Source organism: Talpa occidentalis, unplaced genomic scaffold (assembly GCF_014898055.3).
Source record: "Talpa occidentalis isolate TD23 unplaced genomic scaffold, MPIMG_talOcc4v2.1 talOcc4.14, whole genome shotgun sequence".
Classification (NCBI taxonomy): Eukaryota; Metazoa; Chordata; class Mammalia; order Eulipotyphla; family Talpidae; genus Talpa; species Talpa occidentalis.
Genome location: NW_023601433.1, coordinates 33441105 through 33464339, shown reverse-complemented (window position 1 = coordinate 33464339; position 23235 = coordinate 33441105). Strand labels below are relative to the sequence as shown.

The following is a 23235-nucleotide window of genomic DNA, read 5'->3' as shown; positions in this document are numbered from 1 at the left end:
ACTGTTTTCCAGCCCATTTGGAAATGTATTTTTATTGTCAAATAAATCTCTGTAGACCTTATCTAGAATGGTGTGTATATAATACACTGTATGTATTATATGTGTAAAAGCTAGAGCAGTCTGGATGATACAGGATCATTGTCTCACATAATATAGCATAGATGGTTTGAAATACCATTTTTCTTACATTTTTGTTCATTTTAGTAGAGTACTTGATTTCTCACCTCTGTCTAGATACCTTTAATATTCTTTTTATCATCCCATAATAATGATCCATGTCATTAGAAAAAAATTTAGAGGTCAGAGATAGGAGAAGATACCAATTACATTTGTACAGAGATGACATGAAGATACCAATTAAAATATTTAGAGATGACATGAATTGATAACATAAATTCTAGAAAACATGGGAATATGCACAATTTTTAGTTTAACATAATCACATATAAAATATAAAAAGATTTACTTATGTGCATATTGTTATGTGTAATTTACTTACAGATTTCTGTTTCTTAGACAAGTAGATATAATGATTATTTTACTCTAAGATTACAGATCTATTTATATCTCCAGTTATCGATATAGTATTAGAGCACACTATATTAAGTGGGAATACTTTCAAGAGTTTAAAGTTCTACTGATATGTCAAGTAGGTTTGTGGAAAAAACACTAACATTTAATGAAATGTGTCCCATCTATAAAATGAAAGACCCAGATTCTATGATTTCAGAACAACCTTCCAATTTCAATGTTCCATAACTTGGACTTGTCATCACAGAGTGAGTGGTCATTGCACAGTCACTGCATGAATGGAGTGATCTTAGTATATCTTGTATGAAAGAGCTGAAAGAAGAACAAAACACTACACAACCAGCTTTTCTGAATCCTGAAAATACAAATACAAGAATGTGCACCAAGGGGAAAAACAAAAAATCTTTCACTCTTGTAAATCAACATCTTATAAAGCTTTTACATTTATTTTTGTTTTTTATTTTTATTTTTTTTTTAATGAAACAGTGGAGGCTCTCCATTTGGGAACATTAATGGCTGCCCATGGCTACTTCTTTCCAATCTCAGATCACGTACTCACTCTCAAGGATGATGGCACCTTTTACAGGTTTCAAGTAAGTTTAATGAAGCTATTCTTTAATGACTAAACAGAGGTTTGAATTTTATTTGATAATTGTGTTTTACTGAAATTTTGAAAATTATGACTCATTTTATTTTGACATAAGATAGTTAGAGACTCAGTAATATTAAATTACATAATTTCTTAAAATTGTAGTCTTAAGTGTATTCAGTTAAGATAATTTGTGAAAACTAAATTGTGTGATGATTATAGTTAAATAAGTCCATTAAATGACTGGATAGAATTGAGGAAAATGGAAAAACTATAAATTACATTTAACTAATTAAAAGGAAATTGAGAGATGTAACTAAATTTGCTATACTCTGGACACTACCTGTGATTTAGAACCATCTCCAGGCAAACAGACTCACTTGGGAATGCTTAAAGCTACAGGATAGAATTTAGCTAATTACAAACACTCTCTACAGGTTGGTATCTGAAAGCCTTCCAGAAGTCCATACGTCAGACAGTCATGATACTTAGCATTTTGTATACTCTCTGAGCAGAAAGACACAAGAGATTAATTTCAAATTGACAAGAGACATTCTAAGTCAATTTCAAAAGACACAGAAGCTATTATTTCAGGAAATTATGTTGACTCTAATTTCAGTCATTGTACATGAAATTGACATTTGAATTAACAATTATCTACCTTATGTGTATCCTACATTTCATCGAACATTATGGTTCATTAGTAACTGAGCAGTAGATTAAGGCATTTACAATGCCAGAGCTTAAACTCTAGCTTAATTTTTGCAGGTATTTTTGGAGGCTCCTCTCCATTGTCCAACTTTCAGACACTGAGGCACTCTTCTCACTGTTCTAAATATTATTAGTTCTTCATGTCTAAATAAATGACTGAATATACTTTGGGTGCCAAAGAAGTGAGAATAAGGTGGTGGGTGTGGTGTAGGATGTGATCCTATACCTCTAGATTATATAAAGTTTTGTAAGTATTATTAACTCAATAATTATTTTTAAATAATTATTTAAAGAGGTAATATTTTTTAAAATAACTTTTATCAAAAATCATCATTCTCCTAGAACATTATTCCTATCCTTTCCTTGGTATCCTTTTATCCAAAGTAAGGAATCATAGGACTGTTTGCACTGAATAGCTAGGAGAAACTGTGAAACTAACCTAAGTATTCAATCATTTTTTTAATTAGTTAAATTACTTAAAATAATTAAAAATAATATAGTTTTATCTTTTTATATGGCTAAACATAATGGCACCTTAAAACAACTTAGTTTATTATTAAATTTGAGTAACTCGTGGTCCTAAAGTTAACATTTTAATAAGTAAAAATTATTAGTGATTATCAAACAAATGGTTTATGTGTTACTAACACCTTCTGATTTTTAAAAGAATTTCTTTTCTATTGCAGATTACATCTTTTATGCAATTATGTTGTTTTAGATTTTATGTAGAAATTATAATTTTGTGACTAATACAATTTTCAAAATCTGAATATAAAGGTGTTATTTTAATTTTACAATTTTCATAATATTGCAAGTAAAATCAATATATAAAAGTTAACACCTATTAAGGAAGTATTAAATACGGTTTGTCTTTCAGAAATCATCTAATATAGTTTTTTTCTCAAAACAAGCTATCCCATACATTTTCCAATTTTAGTGATAATGGTTTGAAACAGCATAAGTTGCAAACTTTAATTCCACTCTTGTTGTTTCCAAACTGAAATTAGTAGTTAGAAGTGTCTTAAATATGTTAGTCATGCTCACAGTCAAAAATGAGCAAAAATGGGAGTGGACCACTGTTTATTATAGGAAAAAAAACTATATTTTAAGAGTGTTAGAAACAAATGATAAAATGAATTATATCACTACTAGATAATCAAGTTCAGTGTACCTAGATTGATGATAAACTTTTAAATTATATTAGCAAAGTCATATATTAATTATTTAACTATTTTAATGACCCACCCATATATGAATTACAAATATTATGTATTTGAATTTGAGTTACAAATATTATGTATTTGTAACTAGTAATCATAGTCTCTTAAAACCAAGATTTAAAAAACACACAATAAAAGTCCAGAAAATTCTGGCATAATTGATTTTCTGACATAACATACAAAGACATTACTCAGTCTGTATCTGAACAGCTCTACTAGTAAAAAACACATTGTTGTTTAAGGCATTACTTCCATTTCTCTGTTGGTTCCAAACAACATAGTTTGTTACAGTGACGTGAAATGCAATTCCTTAGAAGGATTTTTAAAATCATGAATTAAAGTCAGAAAACTGAAGGTTCATATTTAAAATTGCTCCAGTAAATAATAGGGATTCTAAGTCTCATGAGGATTTGAAAAAATGTCAAAACATGAATTTACCACAAATTAATTTACCAACAAATTAAATTTACCAACAAATTAAACTCAATTTCATTTAATTGGCATGTAACAGCATATACCTTTGTCTCAGTTGTTTGGTCCACTTTAATCATACTATCTGTATTTACAGCAAACTCTAAATTGTCTAATTGGCCTCTCTTAGAGGATTGAGATATGACATGATTCTCCAGGTCCCTTTCCTGACTTTCATCACAAAATCACAAAGAATATTGAGCAATGATTGGACTATTTTTATAAGTCTTATCATAGGTAAAGAAGCCAACAATAAAAAGGAGAGAATGCCTTTTAGATTAAAATATCCTAAAAGTCCAATTAAACTGTAAAAGTTGATTTGTTAATTCCAAGAAATGTTTGTTATTCTTTCTGTTGTCTTTAATTATAAATCAAAATATTTTTCCTAGAAAAAAATCTTGCAATATTGGTGAAGGATGTTGGTTTTATGAAATTTCCACATAATACCACAGGCTGAAATAGCTTCATTTTTTTTTTTACAGTTAGAAAATTCTCACTAAAATAAGTGACATAAAGATAAGGAAAAATGGTAAGAATATAGCTGAGACTATTCCTCATGATTCCAAGGCAAAAAACAAAAAAACAAAAAAACCAAAAACAGTATGTGTCAGACCAGCCTGACTAGAATGGACAAGTTTAAAATGAACTAAATAGATACACGTGCAAATGCATAGGTCCACACACAGACACGCACACTCCAAAATAAGAAGTAACCTAAAGGGAACAATGCACTCTGTGAGGAGCATTTCAAAAACTAGTAGTCCATGTGCAAGCAAGATTTTAACTATTCTTTCCCACCTGTACTTGAATCCTAACCCATTTTATTTCTAAGAAATAAAACCCTCAAAACTTTGTCTTCCAAAAAAGTCAAGTGGCATTCAAATGAGGCATTCAAAAGGGAGGAACTTATCAAGTCTCATATCCCCTTTTGTCTAGTATTTCATTTAACTTTCATTTAATTTCTACACTTAATTTGTTCACCTGTGTTTGTAGCCTTTTTTTGTTATACTACAGCAATTCCCAAGAAAGTATAGAGGGTCAATCAAAAAACCACTGAGGGTTTTGAACAGTTTAGAAAAGTTGTCCCCCAAAGATTCAAGCAATTCTTCCTTACATGATTTTGTTTTCCTTGATAATCCCTCTTCTAGCAGGTAAGTTATCAAAAAGGTAACTAGAGATTGCCCCAAATATGCTTGTTGCATGTCAGTAGTTAATATGGTAGACAATTAAATTAAGTTAAATATAACTGAATCCACAAGACTGATGTCTGCAATCACTGTTCCAATCAGTCTAGGAGCCATCATTGCCTGAGGTAACAGTTTGATGAACAGGTGGTCATGGAGTTTCCTCATGGGCTGGAGTCAAGGATATTCAGGTATCAGGGCTAGATAAGGTCTTATGGAAAATATAAAATGTTGATGATAACAATAAAAGCTTCCTTGTCAGACATTGTAGTTTTGTTAACCACTTTCTAGAATTTCAGATCAACTGACTAAGTCATGAGTTTAAAAACACAGTTGCTGGTTGTGCAGTTTAAAAATTTAGAACAGTGTGCATTATGGATAAATATTTTTTTAAGTTGTTTTAATTTAGTTGAGAGAAACATCATAGAGAAAGATTTTGATGGCTAAGTTTTTTCAATCTACTGATGGCAATATTGAGATGAAGGAATCATAGTAAAAATTGTTACATTTAAACATATTCCATCCTCAGCCTTATTGAATGTAATACTTTGCTTTCAGTCTTTGTTAATCAACACTTATTGTTTGAATAATGCTACTGGAATCATTTAACTTTATGACATAAAATAACAGTAAATGTACATTTCAAATACCTGCTGGTGCTGCACATATTTGGAGACTGAAGAATTAATTGTTCAGCAAAGTAAATGCAGAAGAAATTCCTTACAATGCCTCTTCGAGCATATTTTTTGAATTACAAATCATATATTTAAAAATATTCTAGATAATTACAAAAGAAGTCAGATGTCAGAAACTAGTAAATCTTTATGTCTAATCTGGATTCCACTTTTTTTCATTCCAGACACCCTATTTTTGGCCATCAAATTGTTGGGAGCCGGAAAACACAGACTATGGTCAGTGCAATATCTCATTGTCTGCTTTTATTTTTATTATTCAGTAGGGGAAACCAAGGCACAAATGTGACAATGTTTTGATCAGTTTCCTTGACTCCAACCTCCCCTTTAATCCTGTTCTGGTCTGGAAATCATAATATTGATAATTATAATAATAATTATAATATTAATAATTAATAACTGTAAGGACTAGTGATTATTGAGTAAAACCTATGTGCTAAGCTCTGCCATGTAGGACGTGATTTGTGTAGAAACTGAGATGTGTCTTCTCGATGTCCCTATCTTTTTTTTTTAACTTGCTCAAATTATATGGTGAGGTTTTACCTCATTTTTGATTAGATAAGGGATATAACATTGATACTTAATACCAGTAAATAATCAGAAATCTCTCTGTCCACTATTTGAAAGCCGATTTACTGAAATTGGGTGGAAAGAGACTGAAAGGGCAAGCAAAACTAGACAATCAACAAAAATAGAATAAAGCCATCTAAATAATGAATGCTATTTTTTGTTTTGTATTTTAATATTATAATTTAATATTAAAATTCCATTTTCATTGCCATATGTATTATAGCTATTAATTTTTTTGAGGGTTCTGTTGATATTGGTTTATGTTAGGCTAGTTGTGTGACCCATTGGAAAGTTTGATCTCTGCCTCATCTTTACTATTTTTTTTTTGCTTAATAGAACTGGGGTGCAGATCAGAGGTGGGGGGAGAATGGGGGGTGAGCAGAATCACCAGAGACAGACTGGGGAGCAGAATAGGCAGATTTACTGAAATACGCTGCTAAGGGGACCAGCGGGCAAGACAGGAGAGGTCTGCTGTGCCATATATACATTAGCTGCTTTTCTGGAGATCAAACTCAGACCATCACAGTGGAAGTGCTGAGATTCAACCCTAGGCCACCAAGGAGGCCCCTCATTTTCAGTTTTTATGGGTTATAAGAGGGACAGCCTTGGACCTCCCTGGTGGCGCAGGCAGTTGAGCACAGTGCTCTGGGGCTGTCCAAAGCCTCTGCAGTGCAGGTTTGATCCCGGCCAGACACGGAGATACCCACATGGCACAGCAGACCTCTCCTGTCTCACCCACTGCTCCCCTCAGCAGTGTATGTCAGTCAGTCTGCCTGTTCTGTTCCCCACTCTATCTCTGGTGAATCCTCTCGCCCTCCAGCACATCTGGCCTGTACCCCGGTTCTTGCACACATGAATAAACAAAAATCTTAAAAAAAAAAAAAAAGAGGGACAGACTTTCAGACTGTTACTTTTTCACCTGATGTTGTAATCAGATAACTGGTAGCAGGAGATGACTGGGTCAATAAGTCAGCAAAGAATCACCACCAATGAGTATGAGGGATTCAAGATTCCTACTGTTCTGTGGGTACTAGAGTTGTATAGTGGGGATTCACAGTGATTCCCTCCTATAGGACAGCTAATTGGTCTTAGTGCCTGTTATTTCTTTGGGCAGCTTCCATCTCTAGACTATTTTTGAACACTAGGTGCAATGCTGGATATTAATTGTGGTTGATATGGGGTCACAGTCTCGCAGTTCTTCTCTTTTTTTTGTTTTGTTTTGTTTTGTTTTGCTTTGTTTTGCTTTTTCTAGGACAGAAACTTTTCTTGGGATGTTAGCATCTATTATTAACAGTCTTCTTTATTGTTTTGATTTTATGCCAGTTGGGAGTGCAGTTATTTTTAATATCCCAGCCTCAGCCTTAAGTAATAAGTAGCCTCTTCTATGAGGGGACATGGGTGATAAGGTCTCTTTCTACCTTCCAATTCTGACTCCATCTGTACTATATTAAGGCTTTCAGTCTCAAATCAGTACACCTCAATCTGAAACCAGGCTCTTACAGCTTTCCAACAGTGTGGGTATACTAGTGCAGTGTTGGGTCTCAACCCCCACCCCAATCTAGTGCAGTGTTGGGTCTCAAGAGTACTGATACTAGCATTTTTCTCTCAAAAAGCAACTGTAGTGGATTCTGCACAATAGTCTACTTTCCCTACTCTGGGTTGCACTGCCCCAGTATCACTATAAACACCGTTCGTTTAAAGATTTGCTACCTCTTTCACCAAATCATTGTTCCTATATGTACTATGGTAGCCTGTTTTTTCCTTCAGAGATTTTTGACTTTTTTTCTATTGCAATCTAGCTGTGAGGCTATGGAGAAAGCAAGCATTACATCTTTACTCTTCTACCATCTTGTCAGACTTCTATTTATGTTACTGATAACCAACAGTCTAGATGAACACATACTTCATTTTATTGCTTTGTCATTGAGGAAAAAAATAACAATTTTTTGTATGGGACCAATACTTCTAACATTAAATTCATGAATGGCTTTTTTGGAAAGTCACTGAAAGATCTAGGTGTCGGAGACTCACAGACCTAATCTCAAATACTATCACAATCACATATGACTGTGTGAATTTGTGTGAGTCAGAGAATATCTCTGAACCTTGGTCTGCTCACTTTTATTAAGATTTATTTATTTATGCATACAAGAGCTGGGGTACAGGCCAGAGGTGTGGGGGGTGAGAGGATTCACCAGAGACAGAATGAGAAACAGAACAGGGGGCTTGACTGAAATACACTGCTGAAGGGAGAAGCAGGCGAGTCAGGAGAGGTCTGCTGTGCCATGTGGGTCAGCTCCCTGGCTAGGGTTTGAACTCGTGCTGCAGTGGCTGCAGATGACATGATAGTGCTGGGACTTGACACTCTGCACCACCAGGGAGGTCCTCCCATGGATTTTTTTTTTAAGATTTATTAATTTGTTTGTTTGTTTGTTTGTTTGTTTGTTTATACAAGAGCTGGGGTATAGGTCAGAAGCACGGGAGGGGAGAGAATTCACCAGAGCAAGAGCAGGGAGCAGAACAGGCAGATGGACCAAAGACACTGCTGAGGGGCGCAGCGGGCACGACAGGAGAGGTCTGCTGCTCCATGTGGGGTTCTCCCTGGCCGGCGGGGAATGGAACCGGTGCTGCAGAGGCAGCAGACAGCTTCGCAGCATGGTGCTCAATCACTGCGCCACCAGGGAGACCCTCCTATGGATTTTTAAGAACTCTCCCTCTATTTTTTTAAAAGATTTATTTATTTATACAAGAACCGGGGTACGGGTCAGAGGCCCCTGAGGGTGAGAGAATTCTCCAAAGACAGACCAGAGAACAGAACAGGCAGACAAAGACACCTCTGAGGGGAGCAGTGGGTGAGGCAGGAGAGGTCTGCCGCGCAATGTGGGTTTCTCCCTGGCCAACTAGGAATCAAACCCACACTACAGAAGCTGCAGACAGCTTCACAGCAGCGTTCAACCTGCTGCGCCACCAGGGAGGCCCTACTTATCTTTGTTTTGTAGTTGATTTCTAGTTTGATGCCTTTACAGTCCAAGAAGATACTTGGAATGATTTCAATCCTCATGCATTTGTTAGTATTTGTCTCGTGACCCAATATATGGTCAATCCTGGAGAATGATCCATGTGCATGAGAAAAATATGTATTTGTTTTCTTGGGGTGTACAGTGCCATATAAATACTTGTTAGCACCCATATGATCTAGATCTTTGTTTCTGGCAATTGTGCCCCCTTTTTACTTTCTGTCTTGTTGATCTGTATGTTACTGAGAGTGGGGTAATGAAATCTCTTACCACATCTGTATGTTCCCCAATGTTTATTTTCATATTCAAAAGTAATTGGTTAATATATTTTGGTACTCCTTCCTTTGGTGAGTTATTTTGATGAGTGTTATATCTTCCTGATGTATTGTTTCCTTGATCATGACATAGTGTCTCTTCCTGTCTCTTGTCACTTTTTTTAGCTGGAAGTTTATTTTATCTGATATAAGTATGGCTGTCCCTGCCTTCCTTTTGGTATCATTTGCTTGTGGAATCATGTCCCAAATTTTATTTTAAGTCTATGTTTGTCTTTGGAATGTAGGTGCTTTTCTGGGAGGTAGAGAATGTTGGATTCTGTTTCCTTTTCAACTTGATGCTCTGTATATTTTTACTGATGAGTTCAGTCCCTTGATATTCAGAGTGATTATTGATATGTGAAAGTACGTTACTACCATTTTATTCATATTTTTATGGTTCTTTTCAATTCTTTGTACAGTTGTTTATGTTCATTCTTCTCTTTAGTTCAAATCTTGAAGCTTCTTTTATTATTTCTTGGAGGGGTGGTGTTGTGATTTGAAATTTCAATATTTTTTTTCTGACAAGGTCCTTATTTCTCCTTCATATAGGAAGGAGAACATTGCAAGATAAAGTATTATTGGGTGGCATTTTTTTCTTTAAGTACTTTGAATATGCCACTCCATCCTCTTGTCTATAGTGTTTTTTTTTTTTTTTTTTTTATAAATTTTATTGTTATATTCCCCATACAATTGCCGCCCCCCATTCTGACCCCAATCCCTCCCTCCCGCCCCCGCCCCCTAAAGTGTCTCTGGTTCATAGTATTTTGTTGATTTTGATTTTCACTTTCTTATAGTTTTTCATTTTCCTGGTCCATTATTTAAGTTTTCTAGATTCCTGCTATGAGTGAGACCATCCGGTATTTTTCTTTTTCTTTTTGGCTTATTTCGCTGAGCATGATCCCTTCCAGCGCCATCCATGTTGCAGCAAATTGCATGTGTTTATCTTTTTTGAATGCTGAGTAATATTCCATGGTATATATGTACCACATCTTCTTGATCCAGTCATCTATTTTTGGGCATTTGGGTTGTTTCCAAAGCTTAGCTATTGTAAACAGTGCTGCTATAAACATAGGGGTGCAGGTGTTCTTTGGAATTGATGTTTCTGTGTCCTTTGGGTAAATACCTAGGAGTGGAATTGCTGGGTCATATGGAAGCTCTATGTTTAGTAGGTCCAGAAATCTCCACACAGCTTTCCACAGTGGTTGGACCAGTTTGCACTCCCACCAACAGTGCAGAAGAGTTCCTTTTTCTCCACACCCTCGCCAACATTTGTTGTTGCTAGTTTTTTTAATATGTGCCATTCTCACTGGTGTAAGATGGTATCTCATGGTAGTTTTGATTTGCATTTCCCTGATGACAAGTGATGTTGAACATTTTTTCATATGCCTGTTGGCCATTTGCATTTCCTCTTCAGAGAAGTTTCTTTTAAGCTCTTCTGCCCATTTTTTGACTGGATTATTTTCTTTGTTGTTGTTGAGTCTCATCAGCTCTTTGCAGATTTTTGTGATCAGTCCTTTATCATTAGTGTTGGGTGCAAAAATGTTCTCCCAGTTGGTGGGGTTTCTCTTTGTTTTTGTTATTGTCTCTTTTGCTGTGCAAAAGCTCTTTAATTTGATATAGTCCCAGCTGTTTATCTTTGCCTTCACTATCACTGCTTTGGGTGATGTGTCTGTAAAGATGTCTTTGATGTGCAAATCACGTAGTGTTTCGCCTATATTTCCTTCTATATATTTTATGGTTTCAGGTCTTATGTCTAGTTCTTTAATCCATTTTGAGTTGATTTTTGTGTATGGTGTGAGGTGGTGGTCAAGCTTCATTCTTTTGCATGTAGCGACCCAGTTTTCCCAGCACCATTTATTGAACAAACTTTCTTTGCTCCAATGCATAGTCTTTGCTCCTTTGTCAAAGATTAGTTGACCATAAATCTGTGGGTTTATTTCTGGATTTTCTATTCGATTCCATTGGTCTGTATGTCTGTTCTTGTTCCAATACCATGCAGTTTTGATGATTATGGCTTTGTAGTATAGTTTGAAGTCTGGGAGTCTGATGCCTCCATTCCCTTCTTTTTTTTCAGGAGAGCTTTGGCTATTCGGGGTTTTTTGTGATTCCATATGAATTTCATCAATAATTTTTCTATTTCTTTGAAGAATGACATTGAAATTTTGATTGGAATAGCATTGAATCTGTATATTGCTTTTGGAAGGATGGCCATTTTAATAATGTTTATTCTTCCAATCCATGAGCAGGGGATGTCTCTCCATTTCTTTGTGTCTTCTTCTATTTCTTTTAACAGTGTTTTATAGTTTTCTTTGTATAGGTCCTTTACCTCTTTTGTTAGATTTATTCCCAAATATTTGATTTTTTTTGTTTCAATAACAAAAGGGATGGTCTTTTCGATTTCTTCTTCTTCAGATTTATTGTTTGTGTATAGGAAGGCTACTGACTTTTGCGTGTTGATTTTGTATCCTGCCACTTTACTGAACTGATTGATGAGTTGAATTAGCTTTTCTGTGGAGTTTTTGGGGTTCTCTATGTATAATATCATATCGTCTGCAAATAGTGATAGTTTGACTTCTTCTTTTCCTATTTGGATTCCTTGGATGTCTTTCTCTTGTCTTATTGCCCTGGCTAGGACTTCCAGTATTATATTGAAAAGCAATGGTGAGAGTGGACATCCTTGTCTTGTTCCAGATCTTAATGGAATTGCTTTCAGCTTTTCACCATTGAGAATGATACTGGCTGTTGGCTTGTCATAGATGGCCTTTATGATGTTGAGGTATGTTCCTTGTATCCCAAGAACTTCAAGGGCTTTTATCATGAATGGGTGTTGCACTTTGTCGAAAGCTTTCTCAGCATCTATTGATATTATCATATGGTTTTTATATTTCTTTTTGTTGATGTGTTGGATAACGTTGATTGATTTTCGGATGTTAAACCATCCTTGTGCCCCTGGAATGAATCCAACTTGGTCGTGGTGAATTATCTTATGGATACATTGTTGGATTCTGATAGCTAAAATTTTATTGAGGATTTTTGCATCAGTGTTCATTAGGGAGATTGGCCTGTAGTTTTCCTTTTTTGTGTTGTCCTTGTTCGGTTTTGGTATTAGTGTAATGTTGGCTTCATAGAACGTGTTTGGTATTGTCCCTTCCTTCTCAATTTTTTGGAAGAGTTTGTGAAGGATAGGCACTAATTCGTCTCTGAATGTTTGGTAGAATTCATTTGTAAATCCATCAGGTCCTGGGCTTTTGTTTTTGGGGAGGTTTTTGATTACCATTTCAATTTCGCTAATTGTAATTGGTCTGTTTAGGTGTTCTATTTCTTCTTTATCTAGCTTTGGGTGATTGTAGAGTTGTAGGAATTTGTCCATCTCCTCTAGATTGTTAAACTTGTTTCCATATAACTGTTCATAGTAGTTACTGATTATTCTTTTGATTTCTGCTGTGTCCGTTGTGATTTCTCCTCTTTCATTGATGATCCTGTTTATTTGTGCTTTCTCCCTTTTTTCCTTTGTGAGCCTGGCTAGGGGTTTGTCTATTTTATTGATTTTTTCAAAGAACCAGCTCTTGGTTTCATTGATCTTTTGGATTGTTTTTTTAGTTTCAATTTCATTTATTTCTGCTTTGGTTTTTATTATTTCTTTTCTTCTACTGGTTTTGGGGTTTTCTTGTTGTTCTTTTTCTAGATCTTTGAGCTTCGAGATTAGGTTGTTTCTTTGCGTTCTTTCTTGTTTCTTGATGTGAGCTTCTATTGCTATATATTTTCCTCTTATTACTGCTTTTGCTGCATCCCATACATTTAGGATATTGGTGTCCTCCTTGTCGTTCAATTCAAAAATTTTTTAATTTCTTCTTTGATCTCCTCATTAGCCCAATGGTCTTCCAGTAGTGTGGTTTTTAATCTCCATGAGGTAGGAAAGTTCCTTGCCTTCTTTTTATGGTTTATTTCTAGTTTGATGCCTTCATGGTCAGAAAAGATGGTTGATATGATTTCAATCTTGGTGTATCTGTTGATGTTTGTCTTGTGCCCCAGTATGTGATCGATCCTGGAGAATGATCCGTGTGCGCTTGAGAAAAATGTACTCCGTTTTTTTGGGGTTTAGTGTTCTATAGATGTCTGTTAAGCCCAATTGCTCTAGGTCTTTATTTAGAGCTTTGGTTTCTTTACTTATTTTTTGTCTTGTTGATCTATCCATTGTTGATAGTGGTGTGTTGAAGTCTCCCACTACGTATGTGTTTTCTATGATGTCTGTTTTCAGAGAGGACAACAGTTGTCTGATATATTTTGGTGCTCCTTCGTTTGGTGAGTATATGTTAATGAGTGTTATTTCTTCTTGAAGTATTGTCCCCTTGATCATAATGTAGTGACCATTGGGGTCTCTTTTTATCTTTTTGAGTTTGAAATCTGTTTTATCTGATATAAGTATAGCTGTTCCTGCTTTCTTTTTTGGTCCATTTGCTTGTAGGATTGTTTTCCATCCTTTAACTTTGAGCCTATTTTTATCTTTTGTAGCTAAATGTGTTTCCTGGAGACAGCAAAAGGTTGGGTTTTGTTTCTTAATCCAGGCTGCAACTCTGTGTCTTTTTATTGAAGAGTTTAGTCCATTTACATTTAGAGTTAATATTGATATGTTAACATCTGTATTTGCCATTGTGTTTGTCTTTCCTTTGATTTTATTTATTTATTCTTTTAATAACTTTTTTTTTTTTTTTTTTGGCCTTCTTTCATTGTTATTCGTCGCTCTGAGGTTCTGGCTTTAGAACTCCTTGTAGTATTTTTGGAGTGGGGGTTTAGTTGCAATGAAATTCCGGAGTTTCTGTTTGTCTGGGAAGGTCCATATTCTTTCTTCAAAGAGGAAGGAGAGCTTTGCGGGATAGAGTATTCTTGGTTGGCATCTGTTTTCTTGGAGTCTGTTGACTATGTCCCTCCACTCTCTCCTTGCCCGTAGTGTTTCTTCGGAGAAGTCTGATGTCAGCCTGATTGGTTTTCCTTTGAATGTTATCTGTTTCTTCCCTCTTGCCAGCTTCATTATTTTTTCCTTGTCCTGGATTCTTGGGAGCTTTACTATTATGTGTCTTGCTGTATTTTTCCTTTCGTCGTGGAAGTTTGGTGTTCTTCTTGCTTCTTGTATATCAATTTTCAGCTCCTTCTTCACATTTGGGAAGTTCTCTTCAATTATCTCTTTGAATATTTTCTCTGTTCCTACATCTCTCTCCTCTCCTTCTGGTATTCCTATAACTCTTATATTTCCTTTCCTCATGGAGTCCGATAGTTCCCGAAGTCTTTCTTCGTTCTTTTTCCTTCGTACTTCTCTTTCCTTCTCTGTTTTGGTTCTTTTTATTTCTGTGTCTTCAAGATTACTTATTCGTTCTTCCATTTCATCTATTCTGCTTTCATTGCTTTTCCCAGAATTCTTTAGTTCTTCCATTAATTCTTTGATCTCCTGCATTTCTTTTACTTCCCTCTTTAGGGACTCAATTTCTTTCTTCTGACCATTGTTTTCCCTCTCTAGGGACTCAATTGCATTCTTCTGATCGTTGATTATTTTTCCCTTATCATTGTTTTCCTTTATGACTTCTGTCAGTTTTTTAATCACGGCAATTTTAAATTCTCTTTCTGGAAGGCTCAGAAATTCTTCCAAGTTATTGTCGTTGCAATCTGGGGGCTGGCTTTCTTTTTGTGGTGTGCTTTTTCTCTGGAGAGTTGCTAGGTTGCGTGTGGTTCTTCTCCTCCCTACTGTCTGTTTTCTAATTTGCCGTATGCGTTGGGACACTGTGTTGTTGGGACTTGCCGGCATCTTGGGTGGGCTTTTCTGTTCCCCTCTGGTTCTTCCAGGAGTCATCTGTCAGTTTCAAGCAGCCTTTACTGGAGAAAGGTCCCTGTTCTAAAATGCCGATGTGGGGACACACTCCCCTGTGCGCCTGGTCTGCCCCGGCGGTGGGTTCCTGCTCCCCTCTGGGCTTGGACTGCAGGCCAGAGGGGGTCTGGCGTGGGCGAACTTCCCCCGCTCACCTCTGGCTCCTGAGGAAGCCTTCTGCAGGTAGTCTTTACTGAAGAAATGTCCCTGTTCTAAAATGGTGATGTGGGACACACTCCCTGCGCTTCTGGTCTCAGGCACACTATTCTGCGCGCCTGGTCTGCCCCGGCTGTGGGTGCTCGCTCTCCCTGTGGGCTCAGACTACTTGTTCAGAAGGGGCCCGGTGTGGGCTAACTCCCCAGCTGGCCACTAGCTCCTTCAGTAGCCTGTGCTGGGGTCAAGTCGCTAGGTGGCACCAGAGATCTCTCCTAGAGCCCTTGGGGAGCTGATTTTCCACCCCGTGGGACAGGGAGCAGAGCGGGGATGGTAGGGTACACCTCAACGCTTTGGGGTGCTGTGTCTGCCTTGTGCCCCACCGTCGTGGGGAACCCACGCCCCTAATTTCGTGCCCCGGGTCTCAGTTCCAAAGCCCTCAGTTCCAGGACGCGGGCTGTAGCCCAGATCAGTGGCGTGGGAATGGCGCCTTTTGAATCCCGCTCCCCTGCCTGGGCGCCTTGTTCCTGCTCACTCAGGGAGGGCCTCCGCCGTCTCCCCGCAAGCCTAGGTCGCAGGCGCAGGGCCCTGGGCAGCTGCAATCCCAGCGCCGCTTTCGCGCAAGCTTACCGGGCGGCTGGGGCTGTGTGCTGGTGCTGGGCTCCTCCTGGTGGGCGGGGCTCTCTTTACTGGCGCCTGGAGCTCACCTCCGTGGCGGATCCTGCAGGGTTCGCCTCAGCTCCCGTTCACGGGGTGTGGTGGCTGAAATAGTTCCTTTCCACTCACAGACCCACTTGCTGCATCCGTTTTTCTTGTTGGGCGTTTTGGTTTGTTGTTTCCCTCGTCTCTGCTGGTCGGAGAGTGCCGCCTCTGTGGGCGGGGGAGGGGAGCAGGGTTCTGCGCTTCCCTCCCTTCTCGTCCTCTTTTATGGCAACTTTCTTCTTCGGGCAGTTTGCTGGAGTCGTCAGTTTATCTTCCCTGTCTCAGTTCTCACTGGGACCTGCCGCTTTTCCTCCCTATTAACTTTTTTTAATGGGAGATCTTACTCGCAGCGTCTCCTCGCCGCCATGTTGCTCCGCCCCTCCTATAGTGTTTCTTCATAGAAGTCTGTGTTAGCCCAATCAGTGCTCCTTTATTGGTTATTTGTTTCTTCCCCTTTGTCAGCTTATCATTTTTTTCTTTGTTTTGATTTTTTGAAGCTTGACTACTATGTGTCTTACTGTACATTTTCTTTTATTTAGTTAGTTTGGTTTCCTCTTAGCTTCTAGTATTTCTATATTTATTTACTTTTCAAATATGGGATGTTTTCTGCAATAATTTTCCAAAATAGCTTTTCAGCTTCCTTCTCTCTCTTCTTCTACTATGATTTCTGTGACACTTGTATTTCCTTTCCCCATGGTATGGGTAATTCTCAGTGTTTTTTCATTCTTTTTTAATTTGTATTTCTCTTTCTTTTTTATTTTATTTTTTAAAGTTTTTGTTTTTTTTTTTTAAGATTTATCTATCAATGCACACAAGAGCTGGGGCATAGGCCAGAGATGTTGGGGGTTAGAGGATTCACCAGAGACAGAGCAGGGAACAGAACAGGCAGATTGACTGAAACACACTGCTGAGGGGAGCAGCGGACGAGGCAGGAGAGGTCTGCTGTGTCATGTGGGCTGCTCCCCGGCCGGCCAGGGATCGAACCCACGTTGCAGAGGCTGTGGACCGCTTCACAGCATGGCGCCCAACCCCTTGCGCCACCAGGGAGGCCCTATTTTTTTTTTTAATTTTGTATCTGCATCTTCAAGATTACAAAGTCATTGTTCTATTTGGTCTATTCTATTTTCATGACTTTTTCCAGAATTTTTTACCTTCTGCTCTGTCTTGCAGTTCTGTAATTTTTTTATTTAAAATTTCTGGATCTTCTTTTCTTTGTTTTACTCATAGCTTCCTTTTCCTTTTCTATATTTTCTTATATATATTTGACCAGTTTCTCTGTCTTTTCTTTATTTTGTACTAATTTTTTTATTTTTTTGATTTTGGTAATTTTGAATTTTTTTATATGATAAGAATAAAAACTCTTCCACATCTGTGTTGTTGGATTCTGGAGATAGATTTTCTTTTTGTGGTGTATTGTCCCTGTGAGGACTTGCTTGGCCATTTGTATTTTTCTTTCCTCCCATTGTTTACTTTAGGGTTTGCCTCAGTGTAGATGCTGCTTCTATTGCATTTGTTTCTTCCTAACCTACTATTCTAGGCAGTTACCAGATGTGGGTACAGTAACTGGGTCCTTCTTCAGAGTAGATCCTGGGCATGCAGTATGGTGGCAGTCTTGGGTGGGGTCTCTAGGCTGGAAATTGGGCTTTCTGGCACTCATCTCCCCTACCCCCTGTTTCATGTCTGGGCATATGGTGAAATAGCAGGAAAGCAGCTAGCAGGGTCTCACAGGAGGTCATATATCTTCTGGCTTATGCCCTGACACGGGTCCAGGGTCTCACCAGTCAGTATGGGTGCTAGGAGGGATCTTATGTGATTTCACAAGGTTTCTGTTGATTCAGGCAGGTGCTGGCAATGTCTTGTAAGAAGTTATGAGACATCACCCTTTTTGAACAGATATTTGTGGGGGTCTCACTGGAAGTTGCAAGTCCTCTATAGTTTGAGTGGGTGCTGTTGGGATCTTGCAAGAGAAGGTGCGGTCTCTGCAAGTTCCAGGCAGATACTAGCTGGGTCTTGCCGTTGTCTGGTGTCTCACTCGTCTGGGTTGGCATTTACAGGGTCTCTCTGGTTTGGGGTGTGAATTGATAATGATCTCAGATATGGCAACATCCTGTGGGTTATGGTGCTTCATTTTCTATGATTCTTGTTTTAAGGAACAAATCCTAGCAATTACCTGAATTATTCAACTTTGAATTATCTGCTACCATTTATTTAAAGAGCACTATTATCAAATGTGCTTGTAAAGAAAATTGTGATGCTGTAATTAAGTGGAATATGAGACTTAAACCACTATGATTAACTTAAACTATCTTTTCTAAAACAACCTGAGTACATAGTAGTTTATTACATAAAGCAGATACAAAGAATGGTTTATTTTACTCTACTAGCATCCAAACTTGTTTCTATCAATAATTTTAACTTAGTAAGTGGCTTGTTTATTTTATTTTTATAAGATTTATTTTTTATGCATTTAAGAACTGGGGTACAGGCCAGAGGTACAGTGGTGAGAGGATTCACCAGAGACAGAGCGAGGAACAGAACAGGCAAATTGACTGAAATACACTGCTGAGGGGAGCAGCGGGCGAGACAGGAGAGGTGTGCTGCTCCATGTGGGTAGCTTCTTGACTGGCCGGGGATCGCACTCGTGCTGCAGAGGCTGCAAACAGTTTCACAGTGCTGTGTTTAACCCCTTGTGCCCTCAGGGAGGCCCAACTTAGTAAGTTGTTTGTATAAAGCATAAATATTTATTGGTCAGTTTATATGGAGAAAAACTTTTCCTTGGATACCTTGTTATATAAAAACAGAACATGCTGATAATAATGATAAAGTCAGGTTAATGTGGTTACATATTTTTTATTTTTACATTTTTCTGGCTGAATTTATTTTTATAACTAGTGCTATGATAACTTTTTGCATATATTTTGCATACCTTATTTAGTTAAGTCAAACAACATTCTGGATTCTTGGGAATACATTTTTTATGTCTCTATTACTCATTCTTGTGTTAGTATACCTAATATGTACATGTATTCTGTTGATGCAGCAAGTTTTCGGCCAGTTAGATAGATAAATCTAGATATACAGATCTATACACACAAACATACATACATAAATACACATGCTAACTCTATTTCACTTAACAATTGGCAGAAAGATTGCTGTATTTAAAGTTCTGTATTTGGGGAATGGATGTCACTGAATTTATAATCAGATAGATCAAATAAATGGCTTAATTTATTTTTTAAAAGATTTATTTATTTATGCGTACAAGAACTGGGTGAGCAGTGCTGGGGGTGAGTCAGAGTGGGGAGCAGAACAGGTGGATCTACTGAAATACACTGCTGATGGGAACAGAGGGTGAGACAAGAGAGGTCTTCTGAGCCATGTAGGTTAGTTCCCTGGCCAGGGATCAAGCTTATGCTGTAGAAACTGCTGGTAGCTTATAGTGCTGAGAGTTAAACCCTTACACCACCAGGGAGGCCCCAAATGAGTCAATGTAAAAGAACATTCATAAGGGCCGTGGCTGGGGATTGAACTCGTGTTGCAGTGGCTTGATAGTGCTGAGACTTAACCCCTACACCACCAGGGATGCCCTAGTTATTACGTTTTTAAATTTTATATTAATGTTAGTAGAGCCTCTACAGCTATATTTAATAGTCCTCCATAAAATTCTGAAAACCATTGTCATTCATTTTTTATGTAGAATTCCCTGATATTTCTATTTTTTGAATACAGTTGTTAGTACCTTTGAAAACTGTGTTTTAGAGAAAATACCTCTTTTAAATTCCTATTTTCAGATTCTTTCAAGTATACAAAAATTGAGGATATATACAGAGAGGTCCCAAAACCTACCTGAATTTCACACTTTCCTTTATTGTTAATAGCTTACATTGGTGTGGCACATTTGTTAAAGCTGATGAACCACTTTTGATACAGACAGAACATTTATATGTCACATTAGAGTTCATTCTTTGTATTGTACATTACATGGATTTTGACAAGTATATGATAACGTGTACTACTATTACTTTATTCTACAAAATAGTTTCACTGCCATAACTATTCTCCATGCTCTATCAATTTGTCTTTCCCTCTCTCTTCCTGAACACCTGGCAACCACTGATTTTTTTTTTTTTTTACTGTCCTTAGTTTTCCCTTTTCCATAATGCCATTAAATTGGAATCATGTAATGTGGAACCTTTTTAGTCTAGTGATTTCACTTAGCAAGATTCATTTAAGTTTCTCCTCTTTCATTAAAGGATATCTCATGCCTTTTTATCATGGGATCACTTTCTATGTAAGATTATACTGAAGTTTGTTTATCTAATTAAAAAGCATCTTGATTGCATCCACATTGGATTATTATATATAAAGAGACTATAAACATTAGTGTGCAGGTTTTTGAATAGACATTAGTTTCAATTCATATTGATAAATACTTAGCAAAGTGATTACTGGTTTGAATGGTAAGATAATGTTTACCTTAGTAAGAAATAACCAAATTATTTTCTAGTATCATTTTAGTATCCCCACCAGCAATACATTAGTATTCCTACCATTTTCACATGCATGTTTCCCCAATGTGTATCTCCTTTTTTCAAGTATCTCACTTTTTTCAAGGGGCTATTCAAATTATTGTTCGCTTTTTAAATGTTTCCTTATTGTTGAATTTTAAAAATTCTTAGTGTATTGTGGATATAAGTCTAATATTAGGTGTGTTTTGCAAAGATTGTCTCACAGTCTGTGGCTTCTTTTTTCATTATGTTAACAGTTTCTTTCACTAATAAGAATTTTAAAATTGTAATGAAGTACAACTTAATCAATTTTGACTGTCATGGAACATGTCTTTAGTGTTGTATGTAAGAAGTCATCACAAAACACAAAATCATCTAGATTTTCTCTTATGTTATATTCAGAAAAATTATAGTTTTGTGTTTTACATTTAGGTCTATGATTTATTATGGGTAATTCTTATGAAGGCCCAAATCTATACTCTTTTATTTTACTTTTGGATGTTATTGGCTACTTGCTTGAGCACAATTTGTTAAAAACTATTTTTCTCCAGTGAATTGTCCTTGCTCTTTTGCCAAATAGTAGTTGAATATTTATAACCATTTATTTCTGGACCCTATTATGTTCCATTTATGTGCTTGTCTACTTTCACCAGTACCACATCATCTTTATTGCCGTAGTTTTATAGTGAGTCTTGAAATTGGTTAGTGTTATTCCTCCAGATTTTACTTCTTCAGTATTGTGTAATATATTTTGGATTTTTTGCTTTTCATGTAAACTTTAGAGTCAGTTTGTTGATATCCGGGAAATTGCTAGGATTTGTGACTTGGCACTTAGCATATTGTCCAGCGCAGAATCTAGTGCTTCTCCCTCTACTGTAGGTGATTGTTAATAGAAAGTATTGTTTGGAATAATATTTTCCCATCCATGCATTTTTTTAAAGATTTATTTTTTATTTATACAAGTGCTGGGGTACAGGCCAGATGTGCGGGAGGGTGAGAGGATTCACTGGAGACACAGCAGGGTACAGAACAGGCAGACTGATGAAACACACTGCTGAAGGGAGCAGCGGGAGAAAAAGGAGAGGTCTGCCGCACCATGTGGGATTCTTGCCGGCCAGCCGGGATCGAACCCGCGCTTCAGAGGCTGCAAACAGCTTCACAGTGTAGTGCTCAACTGCCTGTGACACCAGGGAGGCCCACCATCCATGCATGTTTAAATTTGAACTTCAAAAATGCTGATATTGTCATTAAGCCATAAAAACTATGGTTCCATTACCTTATACTAAGTAAGTTTTAAGTAGAAAAGTTACCTAAAAGTAACTACTATTGGTTTTTGATAATATTATAGTGGAGCAATCTAGACAAAATTGTAGAACAGAAATATTTCTGTTTCAGGAAAAAATCATGGATAACATATGTGAACTATAATTTATGCATGTTGTTTTATTAGGAAGTAGGAATTGAAAGTTAGAGATGTCATTAATGCAAATATGAATCATGACACACTGTGAGAATAACCAAGTAATTTCCAATGACAATGATGATATGCAATAAGTATTAATATTCAGTTTAAAGTCATTAACATCAGTCATTGGTAATCATGACCAATTCATGATGCTGTAATAATAATAATAATAATAATAATAATAATAATAATAATTTTCCTCTTATGAAATGACCAGAATCCAAATTGTCCATGAATAGTTGTAGTCAATGCTTGGTCACATTGCCAAGTTGCAACACTGTAACATTGCCAAGTGTCATGTGACAGTCAGGCTTCCTACCAAAGTATGAATTAGAGCTTTCAGTAAGTTTTATCAGCAGACAAGTTTTACCTTATTCATTCCAAATTTTAAATCAACCTTTCTATTGGCCATTTTTCCATGTACATTGAAGGAGATAATAAAGTATTGAGTCATTTGGCCACTCTTCAGTAGAAGCCTAAGAGCAACACAGACCTTGCTTTAAGAATCATTGATTTAGGGCTGTTTTATTAACAGTCTCTCCCAATCACAGTTCCTTAAACCAGGTGCACTTTCTACCATCAATGTGAGTTGGTTAAATCACATGATCAGGTATCATTCTTCAAGGGATAACAGGCACTTAGAAAAATTGAAACTGTGGTCATTCATTGGTAAGGAAGAATTGAGAATTTATTTGGGGACCTGGATTAGGAAGGGCATTTTTTTAAAAGATTTATTTATTTATGGGTACAAGAACTGGGGTTCAGGTCAGAGGTGTGGGGTTGAGCATATTCACCAGAGACAGATTGGGGAACAGAACAGGCAGATTGACTGAAATACACTGCTGTGGGGAGCAGTGGGTGAGCCAGGAGAGGTCTGGTGTGTGGGTAGCTCCCTGGCCAGGGACCGAACTCATGCTGCAGTGGCTGCAGATAGCTTCATAGGTTACATCTTAACCCCTTGCACCACCAGGGAGGCCCTGTTTTTTTTTCTGTTTTTTGGTTTTTTTTTTAATGAAGAACTTTTACTTGGTCGTTATAGAGTGGAAAGGAAATAGAAGGTTTTGATGGTGTCAAGTTACATGTAAAACCCCATTATATTTAGGCATAATAACTGCAGGAAGTATTGATATATTTAGTTCACTTAAAGTTTTACTAAGGAAAAATAGCTTAACATGGTGATTGTGATAAAAATGGCAATTATTCTGACTACTTGTGAAGATTTTTTTAAAGATCACAGAATGAAAGGGA

General features: G+C 37.0%; 1 protein-coding gene across 7 annotated transcripts in view; it reads left to right on the top strand.

Annotated features, from left to right (window-relative positions):
* Positions 1-23235, top strand: part of RGS7 (regulator of G protein signaling 7) — a 502597-nt gene that overhangs the window by 373747 nt on the left and 105615 nt on the right. For all 7 annotated transcript variants that reach the window (XM_054694910.1, XM_054694912.1, XM_054694913.1 and 4 more), the window contains 2 exons: positions 1018-1124; positions 5566-5617. In XM_054694910.1, the coding sequence (XP_054550885.1) occupies positions 1018-1124; positions 5566-5617 (159 nt within the window). The remainder of the gene's footprint in view (positions 1-1017; positions 1125-5565; positions 5618-23235) is intronic.